We start from the raw sequence: 26,925 nt of genomic DNA, 5'->3' as shown, positions 1-26,925 counted from the left end.
TGCAAGCACATGTCAATGGACTCCACTGTCAAGTTTGCCTTGTTTGGGAGGGGGATGGGAAGTGTCATTGGGGTTGGAACATGAGATCACTACTATGCAGACAAATGTTTTTGTCACTAAGCTTTGGCATTTTCAAGCTTCCTTTTCAGCGACCCAATAAATGTGATAAAACACAAGAAAATAAAAACAAAGCATGTGGCAAGAGGCACATATTTGGTTTGGCAACAAAAGGAAAAAAATAAAAGTATAAATTAGTTAATATAAGGGAAGGTTCACAAGCCTCTAGTGCTTAGTTACTTACAAATTAAGAAGGGGAAGGAAATTTCCACAGAAGGGAATATTGAAACTTCACATAGTGGGGTCAATTGCAATAATTTACACAAGGAAAAAAAAAAGAAAAGGAAAAAAAAAATCCCCATATCAGAAATTTAGAGTTCTACAAATTAGCTTCTTCAACTTCCAAAATTCCAACAAGCTTAGTGTGTCTGAATGCTGCAAGCCCATGATCACCTAGAGATATCATATTCTTGTGTGTAGCCAAGCTGCTCCATCTCCCAATTCAACTTTGAAGCAACTCTTTCATGACATGGGACATAATCCTACATCAGCAAAATGAACTAAACATCAGAAGAAGTTTTCAACCAACAAATTAGTTATCAATGAACAAAAGTTGAGGTTGAATGCGCTAATTATGTATTTGACTAAATTACATCAAATCATTAAACAATGCTTTAGATAATTACCTCCAATTTCTTCACCAACTCCCTTGCTGTTGGTGCTGATATAATTATGTGGCGTGCACTGGGGCTAATAAATCCCTCTTCCACAGCTTTATCAATAAATGATAGCAAGGAGTTGTAGTATCCATCAACATTCAGCAATCCCACCTACAGACAAAAAAATTAAAAAAATGGTTTAAGCCTAAATGTTCACGTGTTTACCATCAACATGGGTTTTTTTATATATATAAGAGAAATACGATAAATTGCATTTATAATGCATAAAAATGAATTACCGGTTTATCATGAATTCCAAGTTGAGCCCATGTTATCACTTCAAGTAACTCTTCCAGAGTTCCATAACCACCTGAAAGAAAAATTAAATTGGTACTTACAATCTAGATTTACGGTCCAAGCAGCTTCATATGAGATAATATTTGGAATCATTCAAATTATGCTTATGTACAATATGTTGCACTATTTAAGATGCCTACAAAGAGAGAGGCAAAACAAGACAACTAGTTCTCGTACCAGACTATAGACAAGGATTATGCTGTTAATAATTATTTCTCTGATCCATTCAAAAGAAGGGTAAAAAGACTGAAAATACTGTCTACTCCATCTGCTCATTTGAACCTTGGTGCAATATACTTTGACCATTTCAACCTTGCAACGCACTTTGACCGCGGACTATGAATAGTTCACACTTTTACTATCAGATCCGTTTTGATGCTAATGGTCATGTTACATGCAGCTATGAGGATTTACATGACCATGTATTTCCACCAGCTTTTTTTTTTTTTTTTTTTGCCAACCCAAGCACGCAATAATAAATTGAATTTTAAATTTCGAATGCAGAGATAAATGCTCTTAACTACTTAAATTATCCTTACCAATAAAACTCTGGATGTTAATGAATGAAGTTTTTGAAAGTGGTAAGCATCATTCCCTGTCAGCCTGGGGTGCTAGTTGGCATAACCTATTTAGTGAAAGTGTTTTTATGTTATCTTTTCTCCATAAGGCAAGAAACAATTCATGCAGCAACATTACAGGCTACAGACTATTTTTAGCAAAAGGAGATATTAACCACAGATGCAGTCCTCAGAAGCTCTAATTTTCAGTGTAAGATGTTGATGGGTCATGGACTTTGAGGTTTGAAGGGTTGCTCTCTAATCATGTCTCTTGGGTTTTGGGACACAAGTTTGAGAAAGTTGTGTGTGATGATTTAGAATTCACACAATCACAATCACAGCATTATCAAATACTAGTGCATTTAAAGCATGAAAAGACAACAGCCACAAGAGTAAAATATAAAATATAAAGATAGTTTGACTTATTATTGCCAAATCCTTCTTCACTCCCTTTCTGCATTGCCTCCAAGCTTCAATTTTTTGTCATTTACTCAGTTCAAGAACGATCAAGAACATCCATCAAGACATCAAATCAAGAATTCTAAGTCTAATTAATAAAAGAATTAGGGTGGTTAATTAGTCATAATGCCCTCTCTTGTGGTTTGTAGTTTTGTTGTGTCATTGACTGCTGTTCCATATATTTCCAAATTAGTTTATTGGGTTTTGGAGAGATTATGGTCTAATACTGGAAGGGGTCACAAGAATAAAAAAAAAGGGGACTTGCAAGCTAAAATTAGTACAAATTAAAGCCATGAAGGACCATATGTTCTTTGTTTTGTTTAAGAATTCTGGTATAAGTGAAAGTATGCAGGCAGGCAAAGAGAGAGAGAGAGAGGGGGAGAGAGAGACAGATAGAGTTGTTCGGGGCTTATACTAACCGGGTAAGGCAATAAAGGCATCCGAATGCTTAGCCATCTCTGCCTTCCTTTGGTGCATGCCTGCAACTGCCTTCACTTCCCCCACTGTTTCACCAGTTAACTGCAAAATGGTATCAATGCACGGAAAAAAGATTTAAGAAATTGATGTTAAGAGAGACAGAGAGACAGAGAGACAGAGAGATTTGGAGCTTTGTGCAGCAAAGCAATGATGAGTGTTGCCGAAATGATGAGCTTAATACAATTTTCTTTTTTTGGGAAGAAGTTAATGCAAAATCCGGCTATTCCCTAGCCAGTAAATTTAGTGGTCACCAGATGGCAAAATCAACAAAGTTCGATCAATAGAAAAGGCCAAGGCAGAAAAGCACAAGAAGAAAATTACTTTAAAGCTCAAGTGACCACATAAATCTGATACAAGGAAAAAGAAATCAGAAAAACCAGCGGAGACTCAAAAATGTACAATACTAGTGGGGTAGTTCAAGTACTCGAGTGTGCTATGGATAAGTCTCCCCAGCATCCATTGAAGAAACAGAAATGAAGGGAACCAAACAGAGAATAACAGAAGATAAAAATAAAAATAAAAGCAAGAAAACAAAATAAAGAAAGAAAAGCAGCTAAAAGTGCTCACATCATCCCCCCACCCAAAAAAGAAGAGAAAAAGAACAAAGAAAGAAAGAAATTGATGTAGGAAAGAACTGAACATGAATCTAATAACCAATAAATTCTGATATATATATATATATATGTATAATATAATAAACCATGTATAAATTTCTATTCTTTACAATTGGAAAAGTTGAAGCACTTTATCTGGCTATAGGAAACATACCTCTCGAGGCATGAGCGTCTTGGGAATAACTCTGCAGAGAGACAATACCATGACAAAATCAGTTGTTTTTTAGAGCAAAACCAACCATAACAATTGTCCCAACTCACTTATTGTTTCTTAATCTTTTTGTTTGTTTTGTGATTTCATTTGTTTATCATCTGAGATTTGATAAGGAGTAAAAAGAATACCCAATAACATGCCGACCACCATCATGAACAGCTTGTGAAACCAAACCCATTAGGCCTATGCTGCCTCCTCCATAGACCAGATCAATGTTCCTCGAAACCTTCAAGACATTAGCAAAACAAATTGTACTTTTCAAGAACCCATCTGGAAAAAATAGTGCACTTTTGAGTACATCTAATAAATTGAGAACGGAAGGATTCTTCAATGCTCATACAACAAATTTGTACGTTTAGTACACTAGGTTCATATCTTTTTATTCGGGAGGAGAGGTGCAAATGCCAAAACAACAAAGCGTTGAAGTGATTGAGTTGGTCAGTTCGGAATTATGACAGACTGAAAGTTGAAAACTTAAACACATGTAATGCAAAAGTGGCATCATTTTCCATCTCTAAATGGGCTTATTTAGTGTTGATGAGTTTTCTGATAATGACAGAGAGAGAAGAGCATTTACCAAAGAAGAGAGAGAGAGAGAGAGAGAGAGAGAGAGAGAGAGAGAGAGAGCAACATTTGCATGCCTTCTGCTAGAGACAAACTTAATTAGGAAGAAAGTTCCAGTTTGAAGAAATCAAATCCTAATTAAAAAAAATGAAGAAAAAAAATCTCAGGAACCAAGTGACAAACAAGTTATAATCATAATGTGCTTGCCCCAAAAAACTAGAACAAGAACAACATGATATGTTACAAACATGAACAAGATGATCAAGTTTGAGCAAGTTCCAACTAATTCCTACCAAAACCCATCTGACATAAACAAGAAACAAAAGCAAAAAGATGGTCAAAAGTAATCTCCAACAAAACCAAATGGGATAAAACTTGAACTTTTGATCTTTTTTAAAAGAACCCAAGTATGAAAAACCTCAGGAGAAAACTGTGTATTTGAAATTTGAAAAAGCCATTGTATACCAGTTCCTTGCCAAGCTCAATGGCAGCATCTTGGTAGCTACTCTTCTTGCCTTGGCTACTCCCACAAAACACACAAATCCTCCCAAACCTTGACTGCTTCATTTCACTCTCAATCTCCATTTCTCTCAAATCACTCAACTGTTTTTGTTGCTTACAAAATCAAATTAAAATCCCTCTGCAACACAAAGAGATTCCCTTTTTTTTTTCTAAGTCCTCTGTCTCTTTGCTTCTAACCTTTTGTGTTACAGAAAAATTCAAGTAGACAAACGCTTTATAGCTTGCCCACTAGAAAACTTCTTTGGTGGTGCCGTTCTCCACATGCGTATTTATAAGCCGCTCACACGTGAGAACCTCTTAGCACGCTTGCACACGCAAACATTCACACGCTTGCACACCCACACACAACACAACACAAGTGCATAAACACAGGCATTGGCACGCGTGGACCACTCTGTTTTATTTGTTTCGTTCCCTTCCCTTGATTTTTCATTTTTTATTCATTTTTTAGTCCTCCCTTACTGCTTTTGTACCATTATGAGCATAAATAAAGATAAGCTTTCCGTTTATGTATTATCCCAATAATATTACTGTATTTTCCTGTCTTTCCATTTGTTGGTTTTCAAAACAACATGTCCATCTTTTGTGAAGTACGAATAACTTGAGGGAAGGCTTAATATATTGGTACATACTTCATTCTTAAAAATAAGTTATTCTCACGCTCAAAATTAGAGTTCGATTCTTGCATTTCCTTCTTCATAGATTAAGAAGTTTGAGATTTCATATTCAAACATAGGTTAGGTTGCGGAGGCTTGTTACTTAATATAATAGAGACCCTTTATAGTCACAACAAGAGTTTGATACTTGCGCTGTTTTTTTTTTCCCCTTACAAGGTGGTGAGAGGAAAATTAAACATAAGACTTCGGATGCAAAGGTAATTACTCTTAACTATTTGAGCTACAAATCCCTTGTATTCTTACGCTTGTTTAAATCAAACGGACTATGGATATTTCATGGAAGAACAAAATGAAGTCAATAACTAGCTAGAGCAAGCCAAGTAGCGCAATATAGTCTTCGAGTTTGAGTATTAGACATGTACTTGATGGTGAAGATTGAGCTGAATTTCAAGTATAAAGCTCATGTACAACTCAATGGTTGAATATTTTGTTGGCGTGACTTGTGGATCCGCAGTTACTTTCTTTACACGCCAAAGATTCCTAAATTAAATGTAATTTATTTATTTTAATTCATGATTTCATACTATAAATATAATTAGGAGTTATTACTTTCCTTGACCTATAAGGTTTATTTTATTATAAATACAACATCCTACAAGGAGAAGAATACACATAAAATTCCCACAAACAATATTTTTTCATAAGTTTCATATTTTAGCATGGTATCAGAGCAACGATCTTAGAATTGTTGACTCTTGTTTCTAAAACATCACCGCCATCATGGGGGATGAAGATATTTTGCTCCACCATGCAGGGAGCACCACCAATTTCGTTTCTCCTTCTCAACTGAACTTTGCCGCACTAGCCGCTCGAATGACCTAGTTCTTAAAGATACAAAACCATAACGAGAATCTGAACCCGAACTCGACCCTGAACCCGAACCCTAACCTGACCCCAAACATAATTGACACACAGATCTCGAACTAGACCCTGACTGTTACCTATGAAGTTTTCAATGCCTCGATTGGCATCAAGTTGGATGGCTTTAACTACCCTCTTTGGTCCCAAGTTGTTGAGATATACGTCGCCGACAAAGACAAGTTGGGATACCTCACAAGGGAACTTCCACCACATACTCCGACTGACCCGAGTTTCCACCATTGGCACACTGAGAATGTCGTTGTTAAAGACTGGCTAATCAATTCTTTGGAGCCTCGCTTGATTAGTACCTTTATTCGCTTTCCAATTGCAAAAGCAGTATGAGATGTGATTGCTAAGATATACTTTTATGGCACCAGCGCCTCTCAAGTATACAATCTTAAACAGCGCACTCACCGAATGTGACAAGCAGGTGGCTCAATTGCAACATACTATAACGATCTCCAAAGCTTATGGCAAGAAATCAACTTCCGTCGTTCGAATTGGATGAAGTGTGATTCCGATATCAAGGAGCACAATGCCAATCTCCAAGAAGACCATGTGTTATATCTTCTTGGATAGCTTGGATGATCAACTTGATAAGGCTCACATCTGGGTAGGGAGTGTAACAAATAGAAGATCCACATCTGGTTACTTTACATTCGTGTGAGGTAATTTAGTGACATGAAGGAGCAAGAAACAGAAGGTAGTAGCTTTATCTAGTGCAGAAGCCGAGTTCAAATGTATGATTAAAGGAATTTGCGAACTCCTTTGGCTACGTAGGTTGCTTACTGAACTTGGGTATATACCTATATCTGCATTGAATTCAGTTCAACATGATCACACCAAACATGTTTAGGTAGATTGACACTATATCAAACAAAAGCTCGAATACAAAAAAAATTCTAACAAACAATATTCTCTGATAAGTTTCATATTTTATATATTTGGCATCAACAATATTGACTTTGCCCGAGTTTTCAAGATGATGTGAATTGTATGATAATGATTTAATATTTGGGATGAATAAGCTCCACTTGTCTAGCCATAGCCCATTCTGTATATTTTATATGCAAGTTTAAGAAATGAGACAAACATCCATTTTTTAACCTTTGAAGGAAAATGCCAAAAATGGACAATCCCACAAGGGTAGATACATTTATAAAGATGGGCTTCACTGACTAGTTAATTGTATTTTTATGACATTCTAACATTTACATATTAATGTGAGGAAACAGAGCAAGTATGGGTAATTTCAGAAGACACGAACACACGGAGACTGAGTGAGAGATGGTGGGTGATATGGAGCATTGTGCATAGATGATTGAATAAAAACATTAGTGGGTTATGACCTATCACCTTGTGCCCCCATCAACCCTCCTTTCCTCGACACTCCTGTTGTATGCATAGGAAACATTTCATTTTTATTTCAGGCCCTCCTTCTCCCTTCCCCATATCCACCATTACCTCACTTCTCCAAGCATGCGGTCCCCAACTCTCATCTACACATCACTAAATTCATTGCCCTCTTCTCCACCAATAACATCTCCTCCTTCAAAAACCCATATGTTTATGTTTCAATCTAGATCAATCAGAAAACATATGATGTGTTATATTGTCAAACTACGAATCTCTATTATTTATCATGTTAATTTCAGTCAAAATGTGTAATTTGTCAGATTGTGAATCTGAATCATTAATCATTTTAATTTTTTATATATTAAAATATACAGTTAAGATTCACAATTGGACAACACAAGCATCATATACGAGACAACATATTCATTTTACTTTGTGGGCTGCTAAATAGACTTAGCATTAACTTAACCTTATATTTTTAGTGCTGTGTTCATTGCCAGGATTGCAGGAACTGAACACATGCCCTTAAACTAATGTTTAGTATCACATTCATTTTAAAATGCCCCAATCCCCAAAATTGGCCTTTCTGGCTGTTTCTCTTTAACGCTCTCTGTCTCTGTTGTCTGTCTACTTAATTCTTTGCCCACCTCCCTATAACTCCCTATGTTTGGAGATTATAAACTCATAATTACTATTCTTAGTAGGGATTGAGCTTATACTAATATACTATTTATGACCCTTGTGCATGCTTGCATGCGCGTTTAAATCATGTTTTTATGTGTTTCTTAGCCAAAAAAATTGACAGAAACAGAACAGAATGATTTGATTAAGTTTAAAATATCACACACCCACATACAAAACATACACGCACTATGTCATTAGTGCTAATGATACCCTTTTTTAAGACTATCCAGTGTTCTCCAACTGTTACTTGGATTAGATCCCATTGCTATTAGTAGAAGGAATATTCTTAAGTAGGTTAATTTGCCTCCAAGGTGATATCATAATTAGGTTAATATTCCATACATAATACATAAATTTATGGTTGTGGAAAATTGGCAATGCTCTGTAAAATGTGGGAGGGAGAAAAACTTGGTTGCAACAGAGATATCATTATTTTGTTATTCCTGTTTCATGCAAGTGTTTCTCATGAGAGGGGAACAAAAACATAGAAATAAAATTTGTATGCCTTGAATTTCTTTGACTGCCTTATAGACTCTTAACAAAACCTGACCTATCTCTTTATTACCTTCATTTCCCAATACTGACTTGAATCTTATTTGTTTTCTGTAAACTCCCATATCTTGCTAGATGTAGATTTCAGACATGTTATAGCAGTTGTTGGTTGCTTCACTCTGCCCCTATTTATTATGTACATTTCATGTAACCTTCCCTAATTCAAGAATATTATACAATATCTCAAAAAATTGAGATCTTTTCTTTAATTTAGACCCCATACGTGATCGTATTATATATGACGCAAGGCTGATTTGGACTTCTACTCATAAACGCTTGTTCCTATATTACACTTTTATACTCAAGAAGCACTTTTGAGTTTTTGGGTCAAATACTATCAGAATTGCTTTTAACATTTCTAGAAGCAGTGTCAAAACATACACATTTTCACATTTTCAATTTGTTATTTGACTACTGACAAACTAAAATGGCATACGGACTTGGGGAGCTGCCATCATGCTCTGCATCAAAATTCACCTTATACTGCAATGCATAATCAGAAGCACTCATGTTTGGTGGTAAAAGCCTGCCCACCACATTGTCCTGTGCTATAATTGCAAAATTTCCCTTGCTCGACACGTGTCGCCACGGCATTGGATGACTGTAGCAAACTTTAGCTTTGCTCACTGAATATGTGTTGAAGAATCACACAAAAAGCAGCAGAGTTGCCCTGCAGCTTCAATAGTGTTCACTCTACTTAGGCTCACGGCCCCAAACAAGAAGTGACATTTGTCCCTATCACATGACTCATGCCAATCCACCAAATGCTTTGCTCCTTCTCAAAATTTTTGGATGAAACCCTCTTCTCTGTGTCTTTTTCTTGTATGGTCTCTCAAAGTAGAAGCACAACAAGAGACCGCCTTTTACTTTGTCTGTCCAAAAATAAAGCTAACAATTTCTAATGGGGGCATCTCAACATAAAAGATGCTGGCGGGTTTGATAGTAAAATTCGGTTCTTTTTGACTTCTTGTTTCAAGACCAATTCGCACAACTTTTAAGTCTTTACTTAACCACCAATGGAGTTTAATCAAAGTGATTATTGGTAATAGTTTTGCTAATTGTCATGATAGACTTTATAAGACAGCAAAAGCTAAAAAGTTTGAGATACCAAAAAGGGTTCATGTGACTGGTAGTTATAGTCTTTGTAACATGGGCTTACTTAGACTGCACTCAATCCATTTTATTCTATTTCTGCTTTACCCTTTTCTTCTTTTTTCACTTCTGGGCTTTTGCTCTTGCAAAATTTGGAGGCGGTGATATTATGTCGGGTTTACAATGAGGAGATTCAATCCAGCAGTCCAATAATAACTCTGCATTAGATCAAACGGCTATTAAGGACCTCCTCATTCTAGCCTCTTTACATATTGCTTGGAGGGAAAATTTGGATCATAGAAAATGATTAAGAACATCATGATCATGCTTAGACTGCTTATTGTTAGTTCTGGTCATTTTCACTCCAATTTTGTTTACATATTCATAACACAATTTACTTTCTTTTTAAATAAAGATTCTCATATAAAGGAATCTATGTATGTGAACCCACTTCCAAAAAAGTGAGACTTTTTTGTAATTTTTTATTTTTTGTGTTTTTGGAAAAATTCCCATCAAATAGATACAAACCCCAGAAGGGAAGGCTTTACCTTTACTATAAAGAGTCACGCTCATTACTCACATTCATATATGTTGACTGTTAGAGCACCTCCACCCCAAAAGGCAAGTGTCATATTCAGGGATCGGCTCTGCCGTAGCACGATATTGTCCGTTTTAGGCCCCCTTCTCTGCTCTCACAGTTTTGTTTCTGGGAACTCAGAGTAACTTCCTAGTGGGTCGCATATCCTGGAATTGCTCTAGCCCCAACTCGCTTAATTTCGAAGTTCTCATGACTCTGAAGCCAGTGAGCTCCCAAAAATCCTCGTGCTAGATAGAAGTAGGCATGCATATATAAGGCACATCACCCCCTTTCCGTTGGTCGATATGTGATGTTACAATCTACCTCATTAGGGGCTGACGTCCTCGTCAGCACACTCGCATCACACTGCAGAGTGGCTCTGATATCAAATTGTCACATCCTAGGATTGACTCCGCCGTAGCACGATATTGTCTGCTTTGGACCCCTATCTTTGCCCTCACGGTTTTATTTTTGGGAACTCACAAGCAACTTCCTAGTAGGTCACCCATCCTAGGATTGCTCTAGCCCCAACTCTTTTAACTTTGGAGTTCACATGACTCTGAAACGAGTGAACTCCCAAAAAGCCTCGTGCTAGATGGATGTGGGCATTCACATATAAGGCACATCACCCCTTTTTCGTTGGTCGATGTGGGATGTTACAGCAAGGATAAGGCAAAGGCAAGGCAATGTTTGTCACTATTTACGTGAATAGTAGATGAATTTGTTTCCACCCCAAAGAGTAAGAGCAATTACTATTTACATGAGATATGAGGAGATGAATTTGTATAAAGTTTTTTTGTGTGAAAAGTAAAAAATATGGCTAGGCATTAATAAATAAATTAAAAATCTGAAATTTTTTGTATTTATTTCATTGGTTGCTGACGTCATTATGACGTCGACATTGTGTCATTTTGCCCAGGCAGCAGCTCGGACTGAATTTATCTGTGCGCTTACCTAGGCTCATTGGACCCAACCCTTGCCCGGACTAGACCTTGCATGCTGGAGGGTGTTTTGGGGCCAGAGATTGCCTTTTGCCCGGGCTGGACCCTTGCGCTGGAGGTGGCCTTACAATAGTTTTCTTAGATTTTATTTTTCTCAATGTTCTGGATATATTCATATATATGCCAAAAGGATATTCTCTGAAAATGAATTACAAAATTAATACTTATTAAATTCATCAACAACAAAGTACCTACTAGTGTAGTAGTTTAAAGCATTTACTCCTTTAAATAAGGTTCTAAATTCGAGTCTTATCATTCGTGTTGGAAAGATCCTTAAAAATCCGTCAGCAACTTGAATTGTATGGAAAATGGTTACCAAAACGCAAAACCTCACAAAAAAGGAATCACACAACTTACCTTTCACTCTGTAACAAAAGAAGAAGTGGACAAACCTAATTTTGAGGATTAATGCAGACTTGGACACATATGTCTGACACCCTAGAAATTTTCTCTCCATCCATGACTGATTGCTTGTATGTATCTTACCTTCTTTTAACTCAGGATGAGATGTGATCAAATGTATGGATAAAAGATCGGTGGTCACGTCTTGTCCTATGTTACAACAACATGGCTAGGCAGCCTAGCTAGCCCTTGTTCATTATTCATGTTTTTCCATCCCATTATATTAATTCTCCCATCTCCTAGCTTGGAAACCTCCCATTTCCATTTTTCCCCCTTCTATTTTCTATTCGTTTTGATCAAATTATTCGTTACAATACAAGCATATCTTGTTAAGATGTGCACTGCTAGTGACATACTAATTTACCCTAATTAGTGTTTTTTTTAATCTCTTTTTTCGTGCCGGACACATGAGAAAAGGAATATAAAGACTAAAATGAGACTCGGATAGTAATAATTTATGGTATAAACACTTTGTCCTTATGATCAACTAAAGAACATGGAAATCGTCGACAATAATACAACAAAAGAATGGTATTGTCACTAATCCCCAATACATCGTGCAAGATATATGGAGCAAGATAAGGATCTTCCAAGTTGTTTGTCCACGAGTGCTTGGCATCTTCTACAAGAAAACAAATGCTTTCAATTTCAAAGTCTCGACTGAGATCAAAAGAAGACGAGCCTTCGCAATAATCTCAGACCTCAGAGAACCAAATATTATGGCCCTTATCTCGCTGCTCCGTGTGAGCAAGGCAAAGCCACGTTGACCTGAATGCCTATATATATATATTTATTTATTTCAGTTGAGGGATATGTATTTCACTAATCAAAATTGTCTATTTTGTAGATATTCATTCAAATATTATTTCTGCAAACTTGAATCCGATATTATTTGACCACTCAATTAAATTATTTAAATTTTAGTACTTTCTTGAAACACCGTGTTCATTAATTTTGTATGACACAACGTGTTCATTAGATTGTTGAAAAGAAAAAAAATTAATGGGCCCTAAATGTTGTCCCTCCAATAAAATATATATAGTCTCATTACATACGTGGCAGTCACATTGGCGTGGCCTTTTCCAACTCCATCGATGCATTATGTAAGTATATCTCTATTGCAACATGTGGTGTACCTAGCTAGCTAGGTGCAACTGGGAAAGTTAGTGTTTAGGATTATTTTTTTTATGGCTAGCTAGTATAGGGTTTTTGAGGTTTCGTACACTATCATATAACGCCATTTGCAAGTTACAAGTTGCAATTTGTGGTTAACTTTCAATAGGGTAATCACAACTTACAAGTTGCAATATCTCAACCCTAATGTTACATCATATGGGATTAAAGTCAGCAATGTATTTTGTGTTTTATTGGTTCGATTTATTCTCTGGCAGCTTAAGTTTTTGGGGACAACAACTGTGTTGTTTTCTTAAAACTTCCGGCTGTATTCACCAGTCACGTACTTGTTGACGTGCGTTTCACATATTTTGATTGTCTCCGTTTGTCAACCTGTTCACATGTAGGATAAAGATGTAGGTGAGGGACTCCACAAGTATTGTTGACTTATTACTTGATATAGTTTAGACTTTTATGGTTAAGTAGGGTCTAAGATGTGCTAGCGGCAAATTACAAAGCTAAGAATTTTTATTGTTGAAAGCATGCCTATTTGGGCAGGGTTGAGGTTTTTAAAGATTTCGCATCAATGTTGGCATGTTAGTTGGTGAGTTGCTTGAGATTTGAGGTCGGTGCTGCAATATCTTAATTTGGGCATACAATAAAAGCCTAATTGCATGGTGTTTTGACTAAAAGATGGCCTAAGAAAGTGACAAGGCAAACGCGTTTTAAACCCTCGATCTTTAGCAATCTTCTTTTGGTTGGCTTTCCTTTAAGATATCATTCAATTCAACACTCTGTTCCCCAAAAAAAGAAATAAAAAATTTATTAAAAAAAGAGAAAAAAAAGTTAGGAAAGAAGCTTTGTTTGCTTGTATGAGTGTGAGAGGTTGACAGAGATCTTTGTGTTTAGTGAGAGAAAAGTAAGATTGACGAAGACAAATAAAGGTCCTCTTTATGCATGCATGTAACCAAAAGACTGGTTTTCGAAACCCTAAAGTGTGTTTTGTGGGGTTGATAGATTCTGGTTTAATCTGATATGAACAGTCTAGAACTCTCTCTCTCTCTCTCTGGAAGACTCGAATCATAACAATATATAACGTATTTGTAAGCTGCTTTTTGACTCCATTTGTTTACTAATAATATGTACACATGCCGACACAAATAAAGAAGAGAAAATTCAGATGGCTTTTTCAAAATCTTTTGAATTAAAGAATTTTTTCTTTCTTTCGAAAACTTTATATGGACCTTGATAGAGAGGACTGACTGCAAACAATTTCAAGAGATTCTATTGACCCCACACCTTGCTGATATATAGGAATTATTGGACTTGTCTGACAGTTAATTTAGTTAGTGTGTAAGTCCAACCAAGATGATCGATCATACTTTCTTTAATTAATTAAATTTACTCGTTAAAAGTTTTTAGATCAGTTAACAACTAACAAAACACATGCCAATGTTTGGATAAAGTCACAGAATACTGCACACTTTATTGAATTTCTAGAGAAAAAAAAAAACGGTAAGTAGAGGCGAATACAACGATTAAACTGTGGATGGAACAATAAGATCAGTATCATATTATATATTGTTTGACTATGAATCTAAATCACGAATTATGATAAGTTAATAGCACGATCAATTTTCCAAATCCAACATTTTATACTCTGAAAAAAGAATTGTAGGTAAGTGTAGCAAGAGTTTATATCTCATTTCTGACTCAAACTTTAGTAGTGGTGGGTAGTGGATGCAAAAGTTTAGATTTCTCAAATCCATGTTCATGTGGTGTAGACATAAAGATTACAAGGAGTATGATATGTTTGAACTGGAAATAATTTCAGGAAATGCGATTTGACTCTGTACTGTTTTCACAGTAGATGAAAAAACTAAAAAACTTTATCTCAGTAATTAGAATGTGATCCAGGCTCCACCACAAGTTCTTTGAATGCATAATTGGCAGCTATATAATTGTGCAGTACTTGACATTTTCCCACCGTAGAGAAGCCCGATTATTTCGGGAGAGAAGACAAAGTCACATAGTTGAAGGAGCATTGGAACATGAAGAGAAAATCATTTGGTTTCCTTAAAGCACAATGCCCCCTATTTCTAGGACATAGTCATATCCCTACCCACTTTCCATCATAGTTCGTTAATTACACTTAGTACTGCTCTAATATGATCCATATGTTAGCTCAATTCGCAATTAAGAGTGAGATAATAAATTAGGACTAGGATATGTTCAGAATTCAACTTCCTCATATTTAACCCAAATAAAAGTTCCACATATTAGGTCATAAGAAACGCTTATAGGAAGTTGTTCTTGCCACGTGACAGTATTGAGTTGCACAATAATTCTGCTAAAAAATCGCATGTGTAAGGTAACGATTGCCCAGTAATACAAATGCATATAAAGCAAGCATATAGACCAAGTGGTTTTTGAGTTTTTAGTGTGAGCAATTATTTTGAAAACCAAAAGAATGAAGTAGGGAAGTCTTGTCCCTGTGATGCAGAGTTCAATCATCTTTATCAGCATCATCCTGTTTTCTCAAAACTACGGCCAGGGCCACAGTGGTCCCTGCAGTCAGCAATTTGCACAAATATTTATGCTAAGCAAAATGTAGAAAGAGAGGGAAGAGTTTGAAACCTGTTAATAAGAAGAGGAGAGAACATTTTCAATGAAACAGTTCAAGTTTTATATATAAATTTTTTTTTTAAACAAAGCCCTTTCGGTCTTCAACTCTTGCATTTTTTTTGGGTCAATGGTCATAGATATATAATTGGTCAGGTGCTTTTGGGTTTTGGGATTCGAATTCCATACTCAATTGCCTTTAACAGTGATGGCTTCTCACATGCACCTTTTACTTTGGCAACAGAAGTTACTGTGCCCAAAAAATTATGCTGGTAATGGTGAGTTCATTGGCCCAACAACAATATTAATCCTCATATTTACCAAAATGATGGGACTAGCAACTAGCAAACTAAGCAAAAACAACCACATGCTTAAGAATGATCAAAGCTTACCCACACTTATGCTGGTCATGTTCAAGTTGGGGTAATTATGCTACACTTCAGTTTGTTTCTTTTTCTTTTTTTTTTCGCTTCTTGATTCGGGAAGAAAAATATAAGAATCGAACTAAGTGAAAGGATAAGTGTTTTATCACTGAAGTTATAAGTATTTTTTTTTTTTTTCTCAAGTTAACAATTTAATTGGCGTCTACGGATGGATTGCTTTTTTCAGCCACACAAGTCAAAATGGGATACTTCAAATAGAAAAAATAATAATAAAATTCTTCATCTTTTCTAGATAAATGACACAGTCTACAGAATTGTTTACAAAATGACATAAACACTGGGGTCCATAGACCAGTTTAGCGTGCGAAGACCAAACTATGCATCTGTTCTGTTATGAATAAATAAATAAATTTCTTCAGTGGGAAAGTACAGACTAAAGAAATTGACAGAGATTTGTTAAATTAATTAATTTTATTTTTACATACTTAATTTGTCTAATTAATTAATTAGATTTTTTAATCTCCCACCCATCATTCTGCTTTGTCCCATCTTGCTAATTTCCATGGATTCAGCACAATTTTCTTCGCATGCAATTATTTTCTTGTAAGCTTCCCCCATTTCTTAGCTAGTCATGCAATATGAAGATGGTTTTTGAGTGGGGGGTAACATGAAGATGAAGCTCAATTCAAGCATGCATAAGAGCAATTTAAAGAGACGCCACAGGCAACAATTATAATAATGGACTTTGAAGAAGAAGAAGTAAAACTTGCTCACAATTGGAGGGGAAGTTTCAGTCCACTCACCACCACTTCCCCTGGCTATGTGGCTTATCTTTTCTAGTTCATTACCACTTTTGATTTTCCAAAGTCTTGTCATTTGTTGATTGCTTCAAATGAATTATGAGACATTAAATCATATGATGCTTGGTTTATTTTCAAAGTCTTGCGCATAAGAAGGCTTGATGATTTTGGTTCATGTGCCTTTTTTAACAAATCTTAAGAGCACTTTAGAACGTCAACGGATTCTAATTCAATTGAAAAGAGCACTAACTTGTAGATCAGTATTCTCATGTTCGAACTCCCATGACACATTAGTAGTGTGTGTGTGTGTAAAACTCCCCTCTCCTTATAGTTTATACTATCATTTGTATTTTTTTTATTTTTCTCTTCTTCTTATTTCTCGAATTGATAGTCATTGGATTCCCATTGCTCCAATAATAATAGTAATTTCCCATTAATTTGAAGGAAGCTAGTGGCTGCTTTTAAAGAGAACAGCAATTTTCTAAAAGTCTTGTGCCTTTGTGTTGGATGTAAATAGCTAAGGTTATCATAAGGCCTTGTATCCACCAACTAAAGAAGTGAGTCGTAGAAGTTTTTCTGGTTAGCCGTCACCAAAGAGATCAACAAAAGAATTTTGTTTGCCATCTTCGCCTATGGTGTAACATCACCATTCTACTGAAAAAAAACATTACATTTATGTACGTAAACATGACAATTTTAAGTGAAGTGGAAATGCTACATCATGGCAAAAAATAGTGAACAAAAATATTCTTAAAGCCTTAAAAAAAAGCTAATGGAGACAAAGTAAGTATTTCCTATAGCTAAGTTGAGCTAAAATGCGCGCATAAAAAATTCAAATGTGTGCAGTGAATATTATATCCCTTCTCTTAGGCTTCAAGTCAAAGATTACGAACTACAAAGTTTATAGAATCATTGTGCTCACAAATTTTTGTCTTTGATCGCAATTCAAACAGACACTGTAAAAAGCCTGAAACTATATTATGTATTTATAACATATAATATAGAAGCTACAAACCAATCAAACAATAGGGCAAGAACACATGTGAACCCACTCATGTCAAAATGTGACGTGAAACCATGATTGCCCTCAACTTCATTAGGGCCATTAAAGAGAATGAGAAGCACCCAACATGAATGGATGTCGACACTGGATTCGACTGCCCCCATCTATGACCCAAATTCATTACAAAAGTCAGACCTAATTTGCTTTCCTTTTCTCGGAGTTTAGAAAAATGGGCTCGATCCGAAATTAATTGATCCAAAAATTAGGTCATATTAAGTTGTTGAAATAAACTGGAAAATTTTAAATTTAAAAAAAAAAAGTTGTTGAAATAAACAGTAAACGGGAGTGGCATGAGGTTTGCATACTTGTTGAATTTCTTTATTTTTATCTTGGCCAAGGCCTCTTTCCAATTAACATAGGCTATACCCAATGGGCCACCAGTTGATATATGTCTTGCAATGAAGAGCCTGGCCAAGGGTCCATAATTTGGTGTTTTGCCCGAGCATCTAATCCTGCTGCTCATGCCCATAATGTGCCACTATTTTCTGTAGTTTTAAACTCCGAGCCCCAATCAGCTAACCCTTGGGTTTAACTTCCACAACTTAATGCTGGTATGTTTGCAGATTTGAATGTCTGTGTGTACTTGTGCCGCCACATTATGAGCCACTCAAGTCCCATCTTTGCTTCCCTTGGCTTTGCCTTGCTTCCAATTTGATGGTTTACAGAGCACCTCCACCTTGACATGGTTCAAGGCTGCATGCCTTGCCCATCTCTAAGGTCGTAAGTGTTAGATATAAATTAGTTTTGCTTTCAATTATAAAACTGCAGTCAACAGTTCCAAAGCTCAAATGGTTGAGAGAAATTATCCTTGCAAAAGTTATATGTTCAAATCCCCTATACCTTACCATCGCTTGTAACCCAAAAAAATATATATTCAAACTTTAAAATGCACTGCATTGCTCTCTAATTTGCATGTTAATAGCTATTAAACCTAATTGCGTTTTCAATGCTCTTTTTCTTTTTATCTGGTTTTACAGGGGAGAATAGAGGAAGAGGAGAATTTGAACTCTGGCTTTGAATGCGAGATATTCAATCAGCTTAAGGGTGACCTGGCTGTACATTTCTCCTGCAATTCATTACACAATCAAGATATCCTTCAATGACATATAAAGGGAAGCCAGACTATGCAATTAACGAGAACTCAAACGATGTACCGAATCTATAAACTGTTAAAATAAGTCGAGCACAAATCAGTTCCTTAACTGGCCCAGCCACTCGGAATATAAATTTGAAAACAAAACATTCTTCTCTGCTCTTGGCCATCTATAGGCAAATGTCAAAAACCATCACTACCACCACTCGCGAATCCAACTGTGGCGCAAGGCAGCATGATCTTGGAGTTCTTCACAAACAGCAATGGGAAAAGGCTATATCCTACCATGAAGATCAGCATACATTAGGATAATAATACACAACCAAAAAAAGGGAACCAAATAAAAGCTCATACTCATGCTTCGTACAAGTAATAGATTATCAATGCATCAGAACATGCACTTTCAAATCCAGAAATTAATCGCAGGATGTATCTGATTATGATGCATGTCCAATAAAATTTTATAGAACTGATGCAGTAATCAAATATGACAATAGGTCAAAAGCTATACATCAACGCTTCTGTTGGCCAATGACTTGCAAAGTTTTACATTCAAAATTGACGCCTTGGCCTAGGTTCTGCCGCGGTTACTCGGATAGATCTTCCATTCAAGTCCTGCAAAAACCAAAATTTAGAAACACAAAATAATAGATGTAACTGGAACAAAATATGGAAAGAAAAAAGAAAATTGTTAAGAAAACATAACGATATACTTACAACTCCATCCAACGATTCAATGGCACTGTTCATTTCATCAGCAGTACCATAAGTTACAAAACCAAAACCCCTTGATCGGCCACTGTCCCTGTCATAAACTACCTTGGCTTCCAAAACCTTTCCTTGCTCACTAAACAAGTTCTCAAGTGCTAGATTGTCAACACCCCATGCAAGGTTACCCACATAAAGGCGGTTGGAGGAGTCAGAACCTCCACCACCTCTGGCACCTCTAAAAGAGTCTTCAGACCTAGGAGGAGGAGGTCCATAGTTTACCCTCAATGCCCTTCCGTCAAGTTCCTGCCAAATGTCACAAAGTCTTGCTTAGATACAATAAACAGGCTTATCGTGGATAATATGCAAGCACATGATGCGAAGACTCAGAACAATCCATAGGGAAAATAAGCAATCACTACCCTGAAAAATCACATTGAGAAAGGAAAGACAAAGCCAATCTTTCCTGAATGCAACAAAATCTTGACAAGTTACATCAATCTAGCTTTCTCAAACCAATTGGTATTTTTTGATGTATAAAAAAGTTCTCTCATTAACTCAATCAATTAGGTTGGTTTTAAGAAAATGTCATGAAAGTCTAGCTCATATAGTTATATACGATAAACAGGGTTCTCAACTTCTCATGGTGAAATGTAACCAAATAACTTCAAGACTCAGAGCAATCAATAGGTTAACAAGCAATCAACACGGCAACAAAAATGCACCTTAAGAAAGGCCAGAGATAAGCTCCAACACTCATTCTTTTAGCAAAACATATATTGACCAATTCAACAAATGAGTGTTTAAAAGACTACGGATGAAATAAGATTTCAGAAAAATCCTCACATTTTTGCTTCTATATCAACAAATGGTTAAACATAATATGATACTTACATAACCATTGAGCTGTCGAGCAGCTCCTTCAGCTTCCTGGACACTAGACATAGTCACAAACCCAAATCCTCTGCTTCTTCCAGTTGTCTTGTCATATATCACCTGCCACGAACTTACACTTAAGTACAACAAAATTCCCACACAACTTTAAACCCGCGACAACCCATTTCATTTTTCAGGCGAATCTTACATAAAAGACACAAACTTTAGACGAAAATCAAAATATTACCTCAACCATCTCGACATTTCCAGCACTCTCGAAGAGCCCAGCGAGCTGAGCACTGTCAACGCTGAAGGGAAGGTTTCCGACGAAGAGCTTGAGGTCAGGCGCGAAACTGGCCTCCCCATCGTCGCTGAGAACCTCCTCATCCTGCTCGAACTCGGACGAAACGGCGACGTTTCGCACGAACCGAGACGACGCGCTCTGAAACCTTCTCGAGTTGAGAAATGAAGCCGAAATTGAAATGGGCTTACAGCCGAGCGTTGGAGATGAGGAAGAGACAGAGTAGAACGGGACTGAAGTGGGTTTGGGAGTGTAAAGGGCTAGTGTTTTGGGGGAAAGAGAAGGAAGAGCTAGCGAAGCCGTGGAGGCAGTCATGGTGGCTTGTGCTTTGATTTTCTTTGCCTCTTTTAACAGATAAGGTTACAGAGAAGAGGAGGCTTGAGGATTTTGGAGACTCAGGGTTTATGAAGAAGTTGTGGATATTTTGAGTGACAGAAATGCCCCTGGTTTTGGTTGATAATGATCTGCTGCAGTGAGGATCACGAAGCTCTTATGGTATGTATATGGCCCAGTTTCCCACTTGTTATCAGATCACAACCGTCCATTTGCAATTGCAGTTGCCAGCTATTGATGCAGATGTGAGATACTAGATTCGGAGGACACAGTTGAAGACAAAAGCAGCCTAAGATATTTTGTATGCATTGCCAATTGGGCATTTTGGATTTGGATCTGGTTCTTATTTGAAATCCAAGATGGGCTCAATCCATTTTGCATGGATGGGCTTGGATGTTATGGTTTTTGCTAGCTTGGCCCATAACATAGGCATGTTAACAGAAAATCAAATTGGAAATAACAAAACAAAAGGGATGATCTCATTAATATCACCATTGAAGCTCAATTACAAAATCTGATTGTACAAAATAATGAATGAATTTCTATTTCTAACACATAATGTGGATTGAAAACAATGTCTAATCACCATAATACAAAAATACATTCTGCTGTCATCAGCTACTTACGTAATGATTGACAGTCATTGATTGATATGAATCAATCTTACAATTATAATCATTCAACGACCATTGTTGCTAGCAAAACTCTACCGAAAGATTCTACTACTGCAAAAGCTTTGACGTGTGTCATGTGGAGTTCCACCTGATCTCAATGTGTAAAACTCCATTTTTCGAATTTATCAAATTGTACTTCCCTCTAATGCGTCCGTTGTGTACCACGTCACTAAAACTGATCTCAATGTACCCCAACGATTCCTAAATAAGTAGTAGGGTTTAGAGAGTTTTAAATCAACCGAAAACAAAAATACAAACGAACAACCTAAAATGATGAGGAGCTTACATATCGACGGAAACCAAATCTTCTCTTACTCTTTACTTCAATATGGATCTTATCCTTTAAAGAAGCCTCTTCTAGCACAAACTGAAATTCTTCATTCCAACTTGGACGCTGGGTTTTCCTCAGCATCTACACAAAATTACATGCATTAAAATAATAGTCGAACACATGTTATGTTGTCTAACTATTCATTTGAATATACGATTCAAATTGACACTATGGTAGGAAAACATTGCACTTTAACTATGATTGGATTGCATAAATCACACCTTGGTTATCTTCGTCTCTGATCCAAAGCTGACCAAACAATAAGGGTTAGGGTTGGTGTGGTTCTTGCCTCCAACACCTTCGGCTCCTTGGACTGTAACCGAAAGCAAACCAGCTGCTTCTAGCGATGAAAGGAAGGAAAAGTCTATGGATGCCTTTCGGCTCCTTCCAATGTTTTCTCCTGCCACATTTGCATCCAGAGGTCCACTGTATTTTGCATTATCATCTATAAAAGGATTGTATGTCAATTCCACCACCAGTTGGCCTCTCCCTTTCTTGTTTTGAGGATCATAAGGGTTTGTGTTCTTCACCAAATCAAGGGTTAATTCTTTTTTCTCAAGTGGGGCGAGCACCTTCAGTGGAACAATTTGCATCCCCAAAAAGTCATGTGTCCCAATCTGTATGAAATCAACATCCGTAACTTACAATCACTCCTCGTCTTATCAAATTACTGACACGTTTGTTATGTTGTCACACTGTTAATTACGATCATATCCCGATTGGACATCGATTCGATATCTCATTATTAGTGGTACCTAAAAACATGCACCATTTAATTTTGACAAACCTGTTCCCAGTCGTAAAGATGAAACTGAAGAACTTGGGACTGGGGATCTTTGACTGTAAGCTTGAAATTCTCATTCCATTCAGGGTTGAGGTTCCTCATCTTAATGGTAGTTTTCTTTGATGGAAGCCTCTCCCCACTTAGCTTGATCTTAACATAAGGATCAGATGTTCCTATAATGTCCATCTTCAAGAGTTTAAGTGCCCTTACAACCTTCACATGTAAAATGCCTACAGGCTTCTTTATAGCCCCTGATCTGAGCCACAAAATAACACAGACCTAAATCATTGAATCGCAATGTAAAACTCCATGGCATAAAAGTTGCTGTGTCATTTAAACTTACAGGGAACCATCAAGAATGGGTATTTCCAAAGTTTGGGGCCATAAATAAAGGCTAGCAACTTGTCTTCTTATAAATTCCTGCAACCACAGAAATAATTATATAATGTGCAAGCAGGCTTAGTCAAGTTGTCTGGAACGGATGTGCTCCTTATTATGCACCCGAGTTCGAATCCCCCTCTTCATAATTTAGATTAGATTAAAATAGAATATCGTATATATCAAAAACATAATAATCATATATGAATGCAGAATGAAGTTTGCTGAAACTTATGCAGGTTTCAAACATTTTCATAAATTCAGTAAGTGGCAGAGCGATTGGGCTCAGCTACCCAAATAGGGTCTGCTAAAAAAATCCCAGTAAGTCCTCCCCACTCCAGCCCACAATGAATATCAGTCCTTATTATGATTGGTTCAGAATATTAATCATTATTAATTTGCTTGTTAAACCTCTTCAAGCATTGAAGGGTTATGACCACCTAACATCATCATCAAGTGTTAAGGATGAGAAATTGAAAACGACCACACAGAAAGTCAACTCAAAATAAAATAAAAAAGGTTCATGCTTGTTTCAATTCTTAGAGTTGCTTTAGAACTCATAGTACTTTGAAACGTGTACTTTAATTTTTATATATTCTATGATTATGATCATGTTGGCTGTTTCTCATTCACTCAAAAAGTCCACATTGTTTAGCTGAAGATAAGTTAAATAATTCAAATTGATGTGAGAGAGAGAGACCTGAACAAACTGATACAAACCAGGGATTGCCATGACATCCCCCCCCTGTATTTTGAGCCCAAAATCCACATGCGGCTGCATGTATATAAGTTAACATATCTGCCACCATAAGATAAGAGCATGGCACTTACATGAAGATTTAAAGAAACAAGTTTCTCAAAATCTTGTGTCAGTTTACCTTATCTATCAAAGTCGCTGTTATGTTTGCAAAGCATGGGAATGATGGCACAAGAGGCCTTAAAATGATCCTTGGTGCAGCAAATATTTGGACATCTACCAGCTGAGAACCAAATTGAACAATTTCATTGTCAATCAACCCAAAAAGTCATCAGAATTAACAATTATAGCCAGTTGACTTAAGTGAGAGTCTAAGGAAAGAGAGAGAGAGAGAGAGAGAGAGAGAGAGAGAGAGAGAGGGATCATTAAGGTTAAGATGAAGAGAAGCTGTGACAGGATGCTATTGAAGCCAAATGGTGTAAGTATTTTCCGAACACATTTTCAAACTAAGGTGAAAATTTAAGTATGTCTCTTGGTGATTGCACGTAAGCAGAGTTTATCCGACGAGGGTGTGAATTGTTGGGATTTTGTCTTATTATCAAATATATGTATGTGTGCGTGCGTGCACAGGCGCATATGGTTTTGCAATGAATTCTAACCTGCGCTGAAATTCGAAAAGACAACAGTTTCAACACCACAGTTATGTGGGGATTTCCGGCCCATCTAATTGCAGGCTCAAACACCAGCTCATTTTCATTGCTTTCATGAACTCTCATACCTGCAAAAGCTTTGGTAAATTAGTAAGATCTCTTAACAGACAAATAAGCACAGAAAGAAATGAACACAAACTTAAATTAATGTTCCTTGTATTTAAGAATTTTATGCAGCACAACAACTGCTGCATCCTATCAACATTGCCTACACAATATAACTTGCCATAAACTGTAGGAGGAAGGCTTCCAAGAGTCAGGGTCTCGAATTCGATTGATTTTATCTGATACTGCCCAATGTACTCTGCAAATATAGGCTTCGCCGTGCTTCGTATGATACCGCAGATTGCCTATAAAATCAAAGAACACAACAAGTGATGACAGATGAAGAACACTAACTACATAGTTAAGCTTGGTCATTGGTCACAATGGTGAGCTTCAAATCACCTTATCAAGGTAAGGCCACATATCATATAAAGCCTTGTTGAACCAGTCAATCTGCACACAGAAAACGACACATCAAAATAATTTGGACTGGAAATTAAATTTGACAGTGAAATGTAAATAGTAAAAAAAACCCCAAGTTAAACTCTTACTCTTTCATAATCAGGATGTTTCACCCATGGAGGAATCTCATGCAAGAGATCAATCAGGGAGCCTGTGTCAATCTCATTAAGTGGTTTAATTATTGGATCCTGCATAATTAGATGCAGAAAAAAAAAATATTTAATCACTTCCATAATCAGCATTGACCATAAACTTCAAATTTAAATCATGTGTGCAAATTGTGTAGGGGAAATTAAATCATAAAAAAAAAATATTTTAAAAAAAAGGCATAAGAATTATACATAAAATATAAAAACAAAAAGGCATTGAATTAATCTGTTTTTGAAATCACCTTCACATCATCTGGCTCTGAGTATATGAATATGAAAAATCCCAGTAGAAGACCGATCGGAATCCCAATTCCAAATCCAATGATTTCGAAAAAAAGACTGAAAATTCTCATGTTTTTTTTTTCCTGCCCCAACTAAAAATGTAAACGAACAAAAGGATTTTTTTTATAAAAAAAAATTATTTATAAAAAGGGCAGGGAAAAGATGCAAGAATCGTAAAGGGGTGAAGCTGATGCAGAAACTGCCAAAATAGAGTGTCGTTGTACAATCCACGCGGCACAAAACGAAGAGGGTTTACTTTATAATTACGGCTTGTATGAGGAATATTGGTCCACGCTCCACGTGTGCGGTGATGAATGAATGTGATTCGGAAGTTAATAATCTCTCCTCCTTTTGCCTTTTTTAGGGTTTGTCCAGAAAAGGAAGGTTCTGCTGCTCATCAATATGAGTCGTCGATTTCAACACTACTAAAGTCTAAAGCCCCAACAAAAATAAATTAAAATTAAAATTCTAAAGCCTCTTTCTCAAAATAAATAATTTTTAAGAAAAAGTCTCAAGCCTTATCAATTAAGCTGCTCAAGTGAGCATTCATTGGTGGATGCTATCATCCAATTGTACTTTTTGACCGTTGATTGAGTATGAATCTCACATAAATTAACGCGAGCATTTTTCCTTACCATTTTAATCAATGGTGTATGTTCGTCGTTACTCTTAAAATAGTGATATATGTCATATTGTTAACCTTAGTTAAGTTTTTTGTGAGAATAAATAAATAAATTTTGAAAAAGGGCCCACAACACACATCCCGATTCTCTTTATCTTTTTTTCCTCCTTTCCCACATGTGTTTTTTTTTCTCCCCTTTCTTTCCTCTCTCATCTCCCCTGCAACTTTCTCCCTCACTCTGTATATCTCTCTTAGAGGCTACAATCATTCACGCAAGCATAAATAATTGAATGGGAGCATGGTCTTCCTCTGTCTATCGTAAACGCTTTTTATTTTGATTTTCCTGGGCCTCCTTGTCTTAGAGGCTTTTGGACGTTTTCATTGTAGTGACTCTTTTATTTCACATACAAAATATTTATTACAAAAACTAATTATGTATCATTCTTATCTCTTTCTCTCTCATTTCATCACATTGAAAATAAAAGAATAGAACTTCTCAACTCAAGTAAGGATTTTATGTATAAACTTAAATACATTGTAATAGACGACGAATTTGAGCTCTCGACACGACAAAATGATGCAAATATATGAAACCCACCAGATAAAGCTGAGCTCCACATGTTTTGCTTGCGAGTGCTACACACATGACCTACTTGATACAAATACATGAAACCCACCACATGAAAATGAACTCTTGTGAGCAACAATAGTCTTTTTCTTTTTCCAAGCTAGAGTTCATCTACTAATTGTATATAAATTCACATGGAAATAGTATATGGAACCTAACCCGAAGCCACCAATGTAGGAACAACAATGC

The 26,925-nt window shown here is 36.5% G+C and overlaps 3 protein-coding genes across 4 annotated transcripts; all 3 read right to left on the bottom strand.

Moving 5' to 3' along the window:
* Positions 1 to 232: 232 nt before the first annotated feature.
* Positions 233 to 4,728, bottom strand: LOC103342139 (cytokinin riboside 5'-monophosphate phosphoribohydrolase LOG3). The gene is made up of 7 exons (XM_008245725.3): positions 4,424 to 4,728; positions 3,523 to 3,620; positions 3,335 to 3,365; positions 2,509 to 2,608; positions 1,016 to 1,086; positions 744 to 887; positions 233 to 599 (listed from the first exon to the last, which is right to left on the bottom strand). Exons 1-7 carry the CDS (start codon positions 4,541 to 4,543, stop codon positions 507 to 509), a joined length of 657 nt encoding a protein of 218 aa, XP_008243947.1. The 5' UTR covers positions 4,544 to 4,728; the 3' UTR covers positions 233 to 506.
* Positions 4,729 to 18,793: 14,065 nt separating this feature from the next.
* Positions 18,794 to 21,010, bottom strand: LOC103342140 (RNA-binding (RRM/RBD/RNP motifs) family protein). Of its 2 annotated transcripts, none has more exons than XM_008245726.3 (5): positions 20,588 to 21,010; positions 20,359 to 20,460; positions 19,474 to 19,770; positions 19,268 to 19,371; positions 18,794 to 19,037 (listed from the first exon to the last, which is right to left on the bottom strand). In XM_008245726.3, the coding sequence occupies exons 1-4, from the start codon at positions 20,954 to 20,956 to the stop codon at positions 19,309 to 19,311; spliced, it is 831 nt and encodes a 276-aa protein (XP_008243948.2). In that variant the 5' UTR covers positions 20,957 to 21,010; the 3' UTR covers positions 18,794 to 19,037; positions 19,268 to 19,308. The 2 variants fall into 2 exon arrangements, with proteins under 2 accessions (XP_008243948.2, XP_088899937.1); XM_089043811.1 differs by having other exon boundaries at positions 18,794 to 19,030.
* Positions 21,011 to 21,492: 482 nt separating this feature from the next.
* LOC103342262 (synaptotagmin-3-like) lies at positions 21,493 to 25,603 on the bottom strand. The gene is made up of 12 exons (XM_016796707.2): positions 25,447 to 25,603; positions 25,145 to 25,243; positions 24,996 to 25,046; positions 24,775 to 24,898; positions 24,498 to 24,616; positions 24,020 to 24,121; positions 23,842 to 23,916; positions 23,107 to 23,183; positions 22,767 to 23,019; positions 22,201 to 22,596; positions 21,935 to 22,060; positions 21,493 to 21,849 (listed from the first exon to the last, which is right to left on the bottom strand). Exons 1-12 carry the CDS (start codon positions 25,555 to 25,557, stop codon positions 21,721 to 21,723), a joined length of 1,662 nt encoding a protein of 553 aa, XP_016652193.2. The 5' UTR covers positions 25,558 to 25,603; the 3' UTR covers positions 21,493 to 21,720.
* Between the last annotated feature and the right edge of the window lie 1,322 nt (positions 25,604 to 26,925).

Source organism: Prunus mume, linkage group LG1 (genome assembly GCF_029339155.1).
Source record: "Prunus mume cultivar Tortuosa linkage group LG1, ASM2933915v1, whole genome shotgun sequence".
In the NCBI taxonomy this organism is placed as follows: domain Eukaryota; kingdom Viridiplantae; phylum Streptophyta; class Magnoliopsida; order Rosales; family Rosaceae; genus Prunus; species Prunus mume.
The sequence above is the reverse complement of the archived record's forward strand: the minus strand, read 5'-3'. Positions and strand labels throughout refer to the sequence as shown.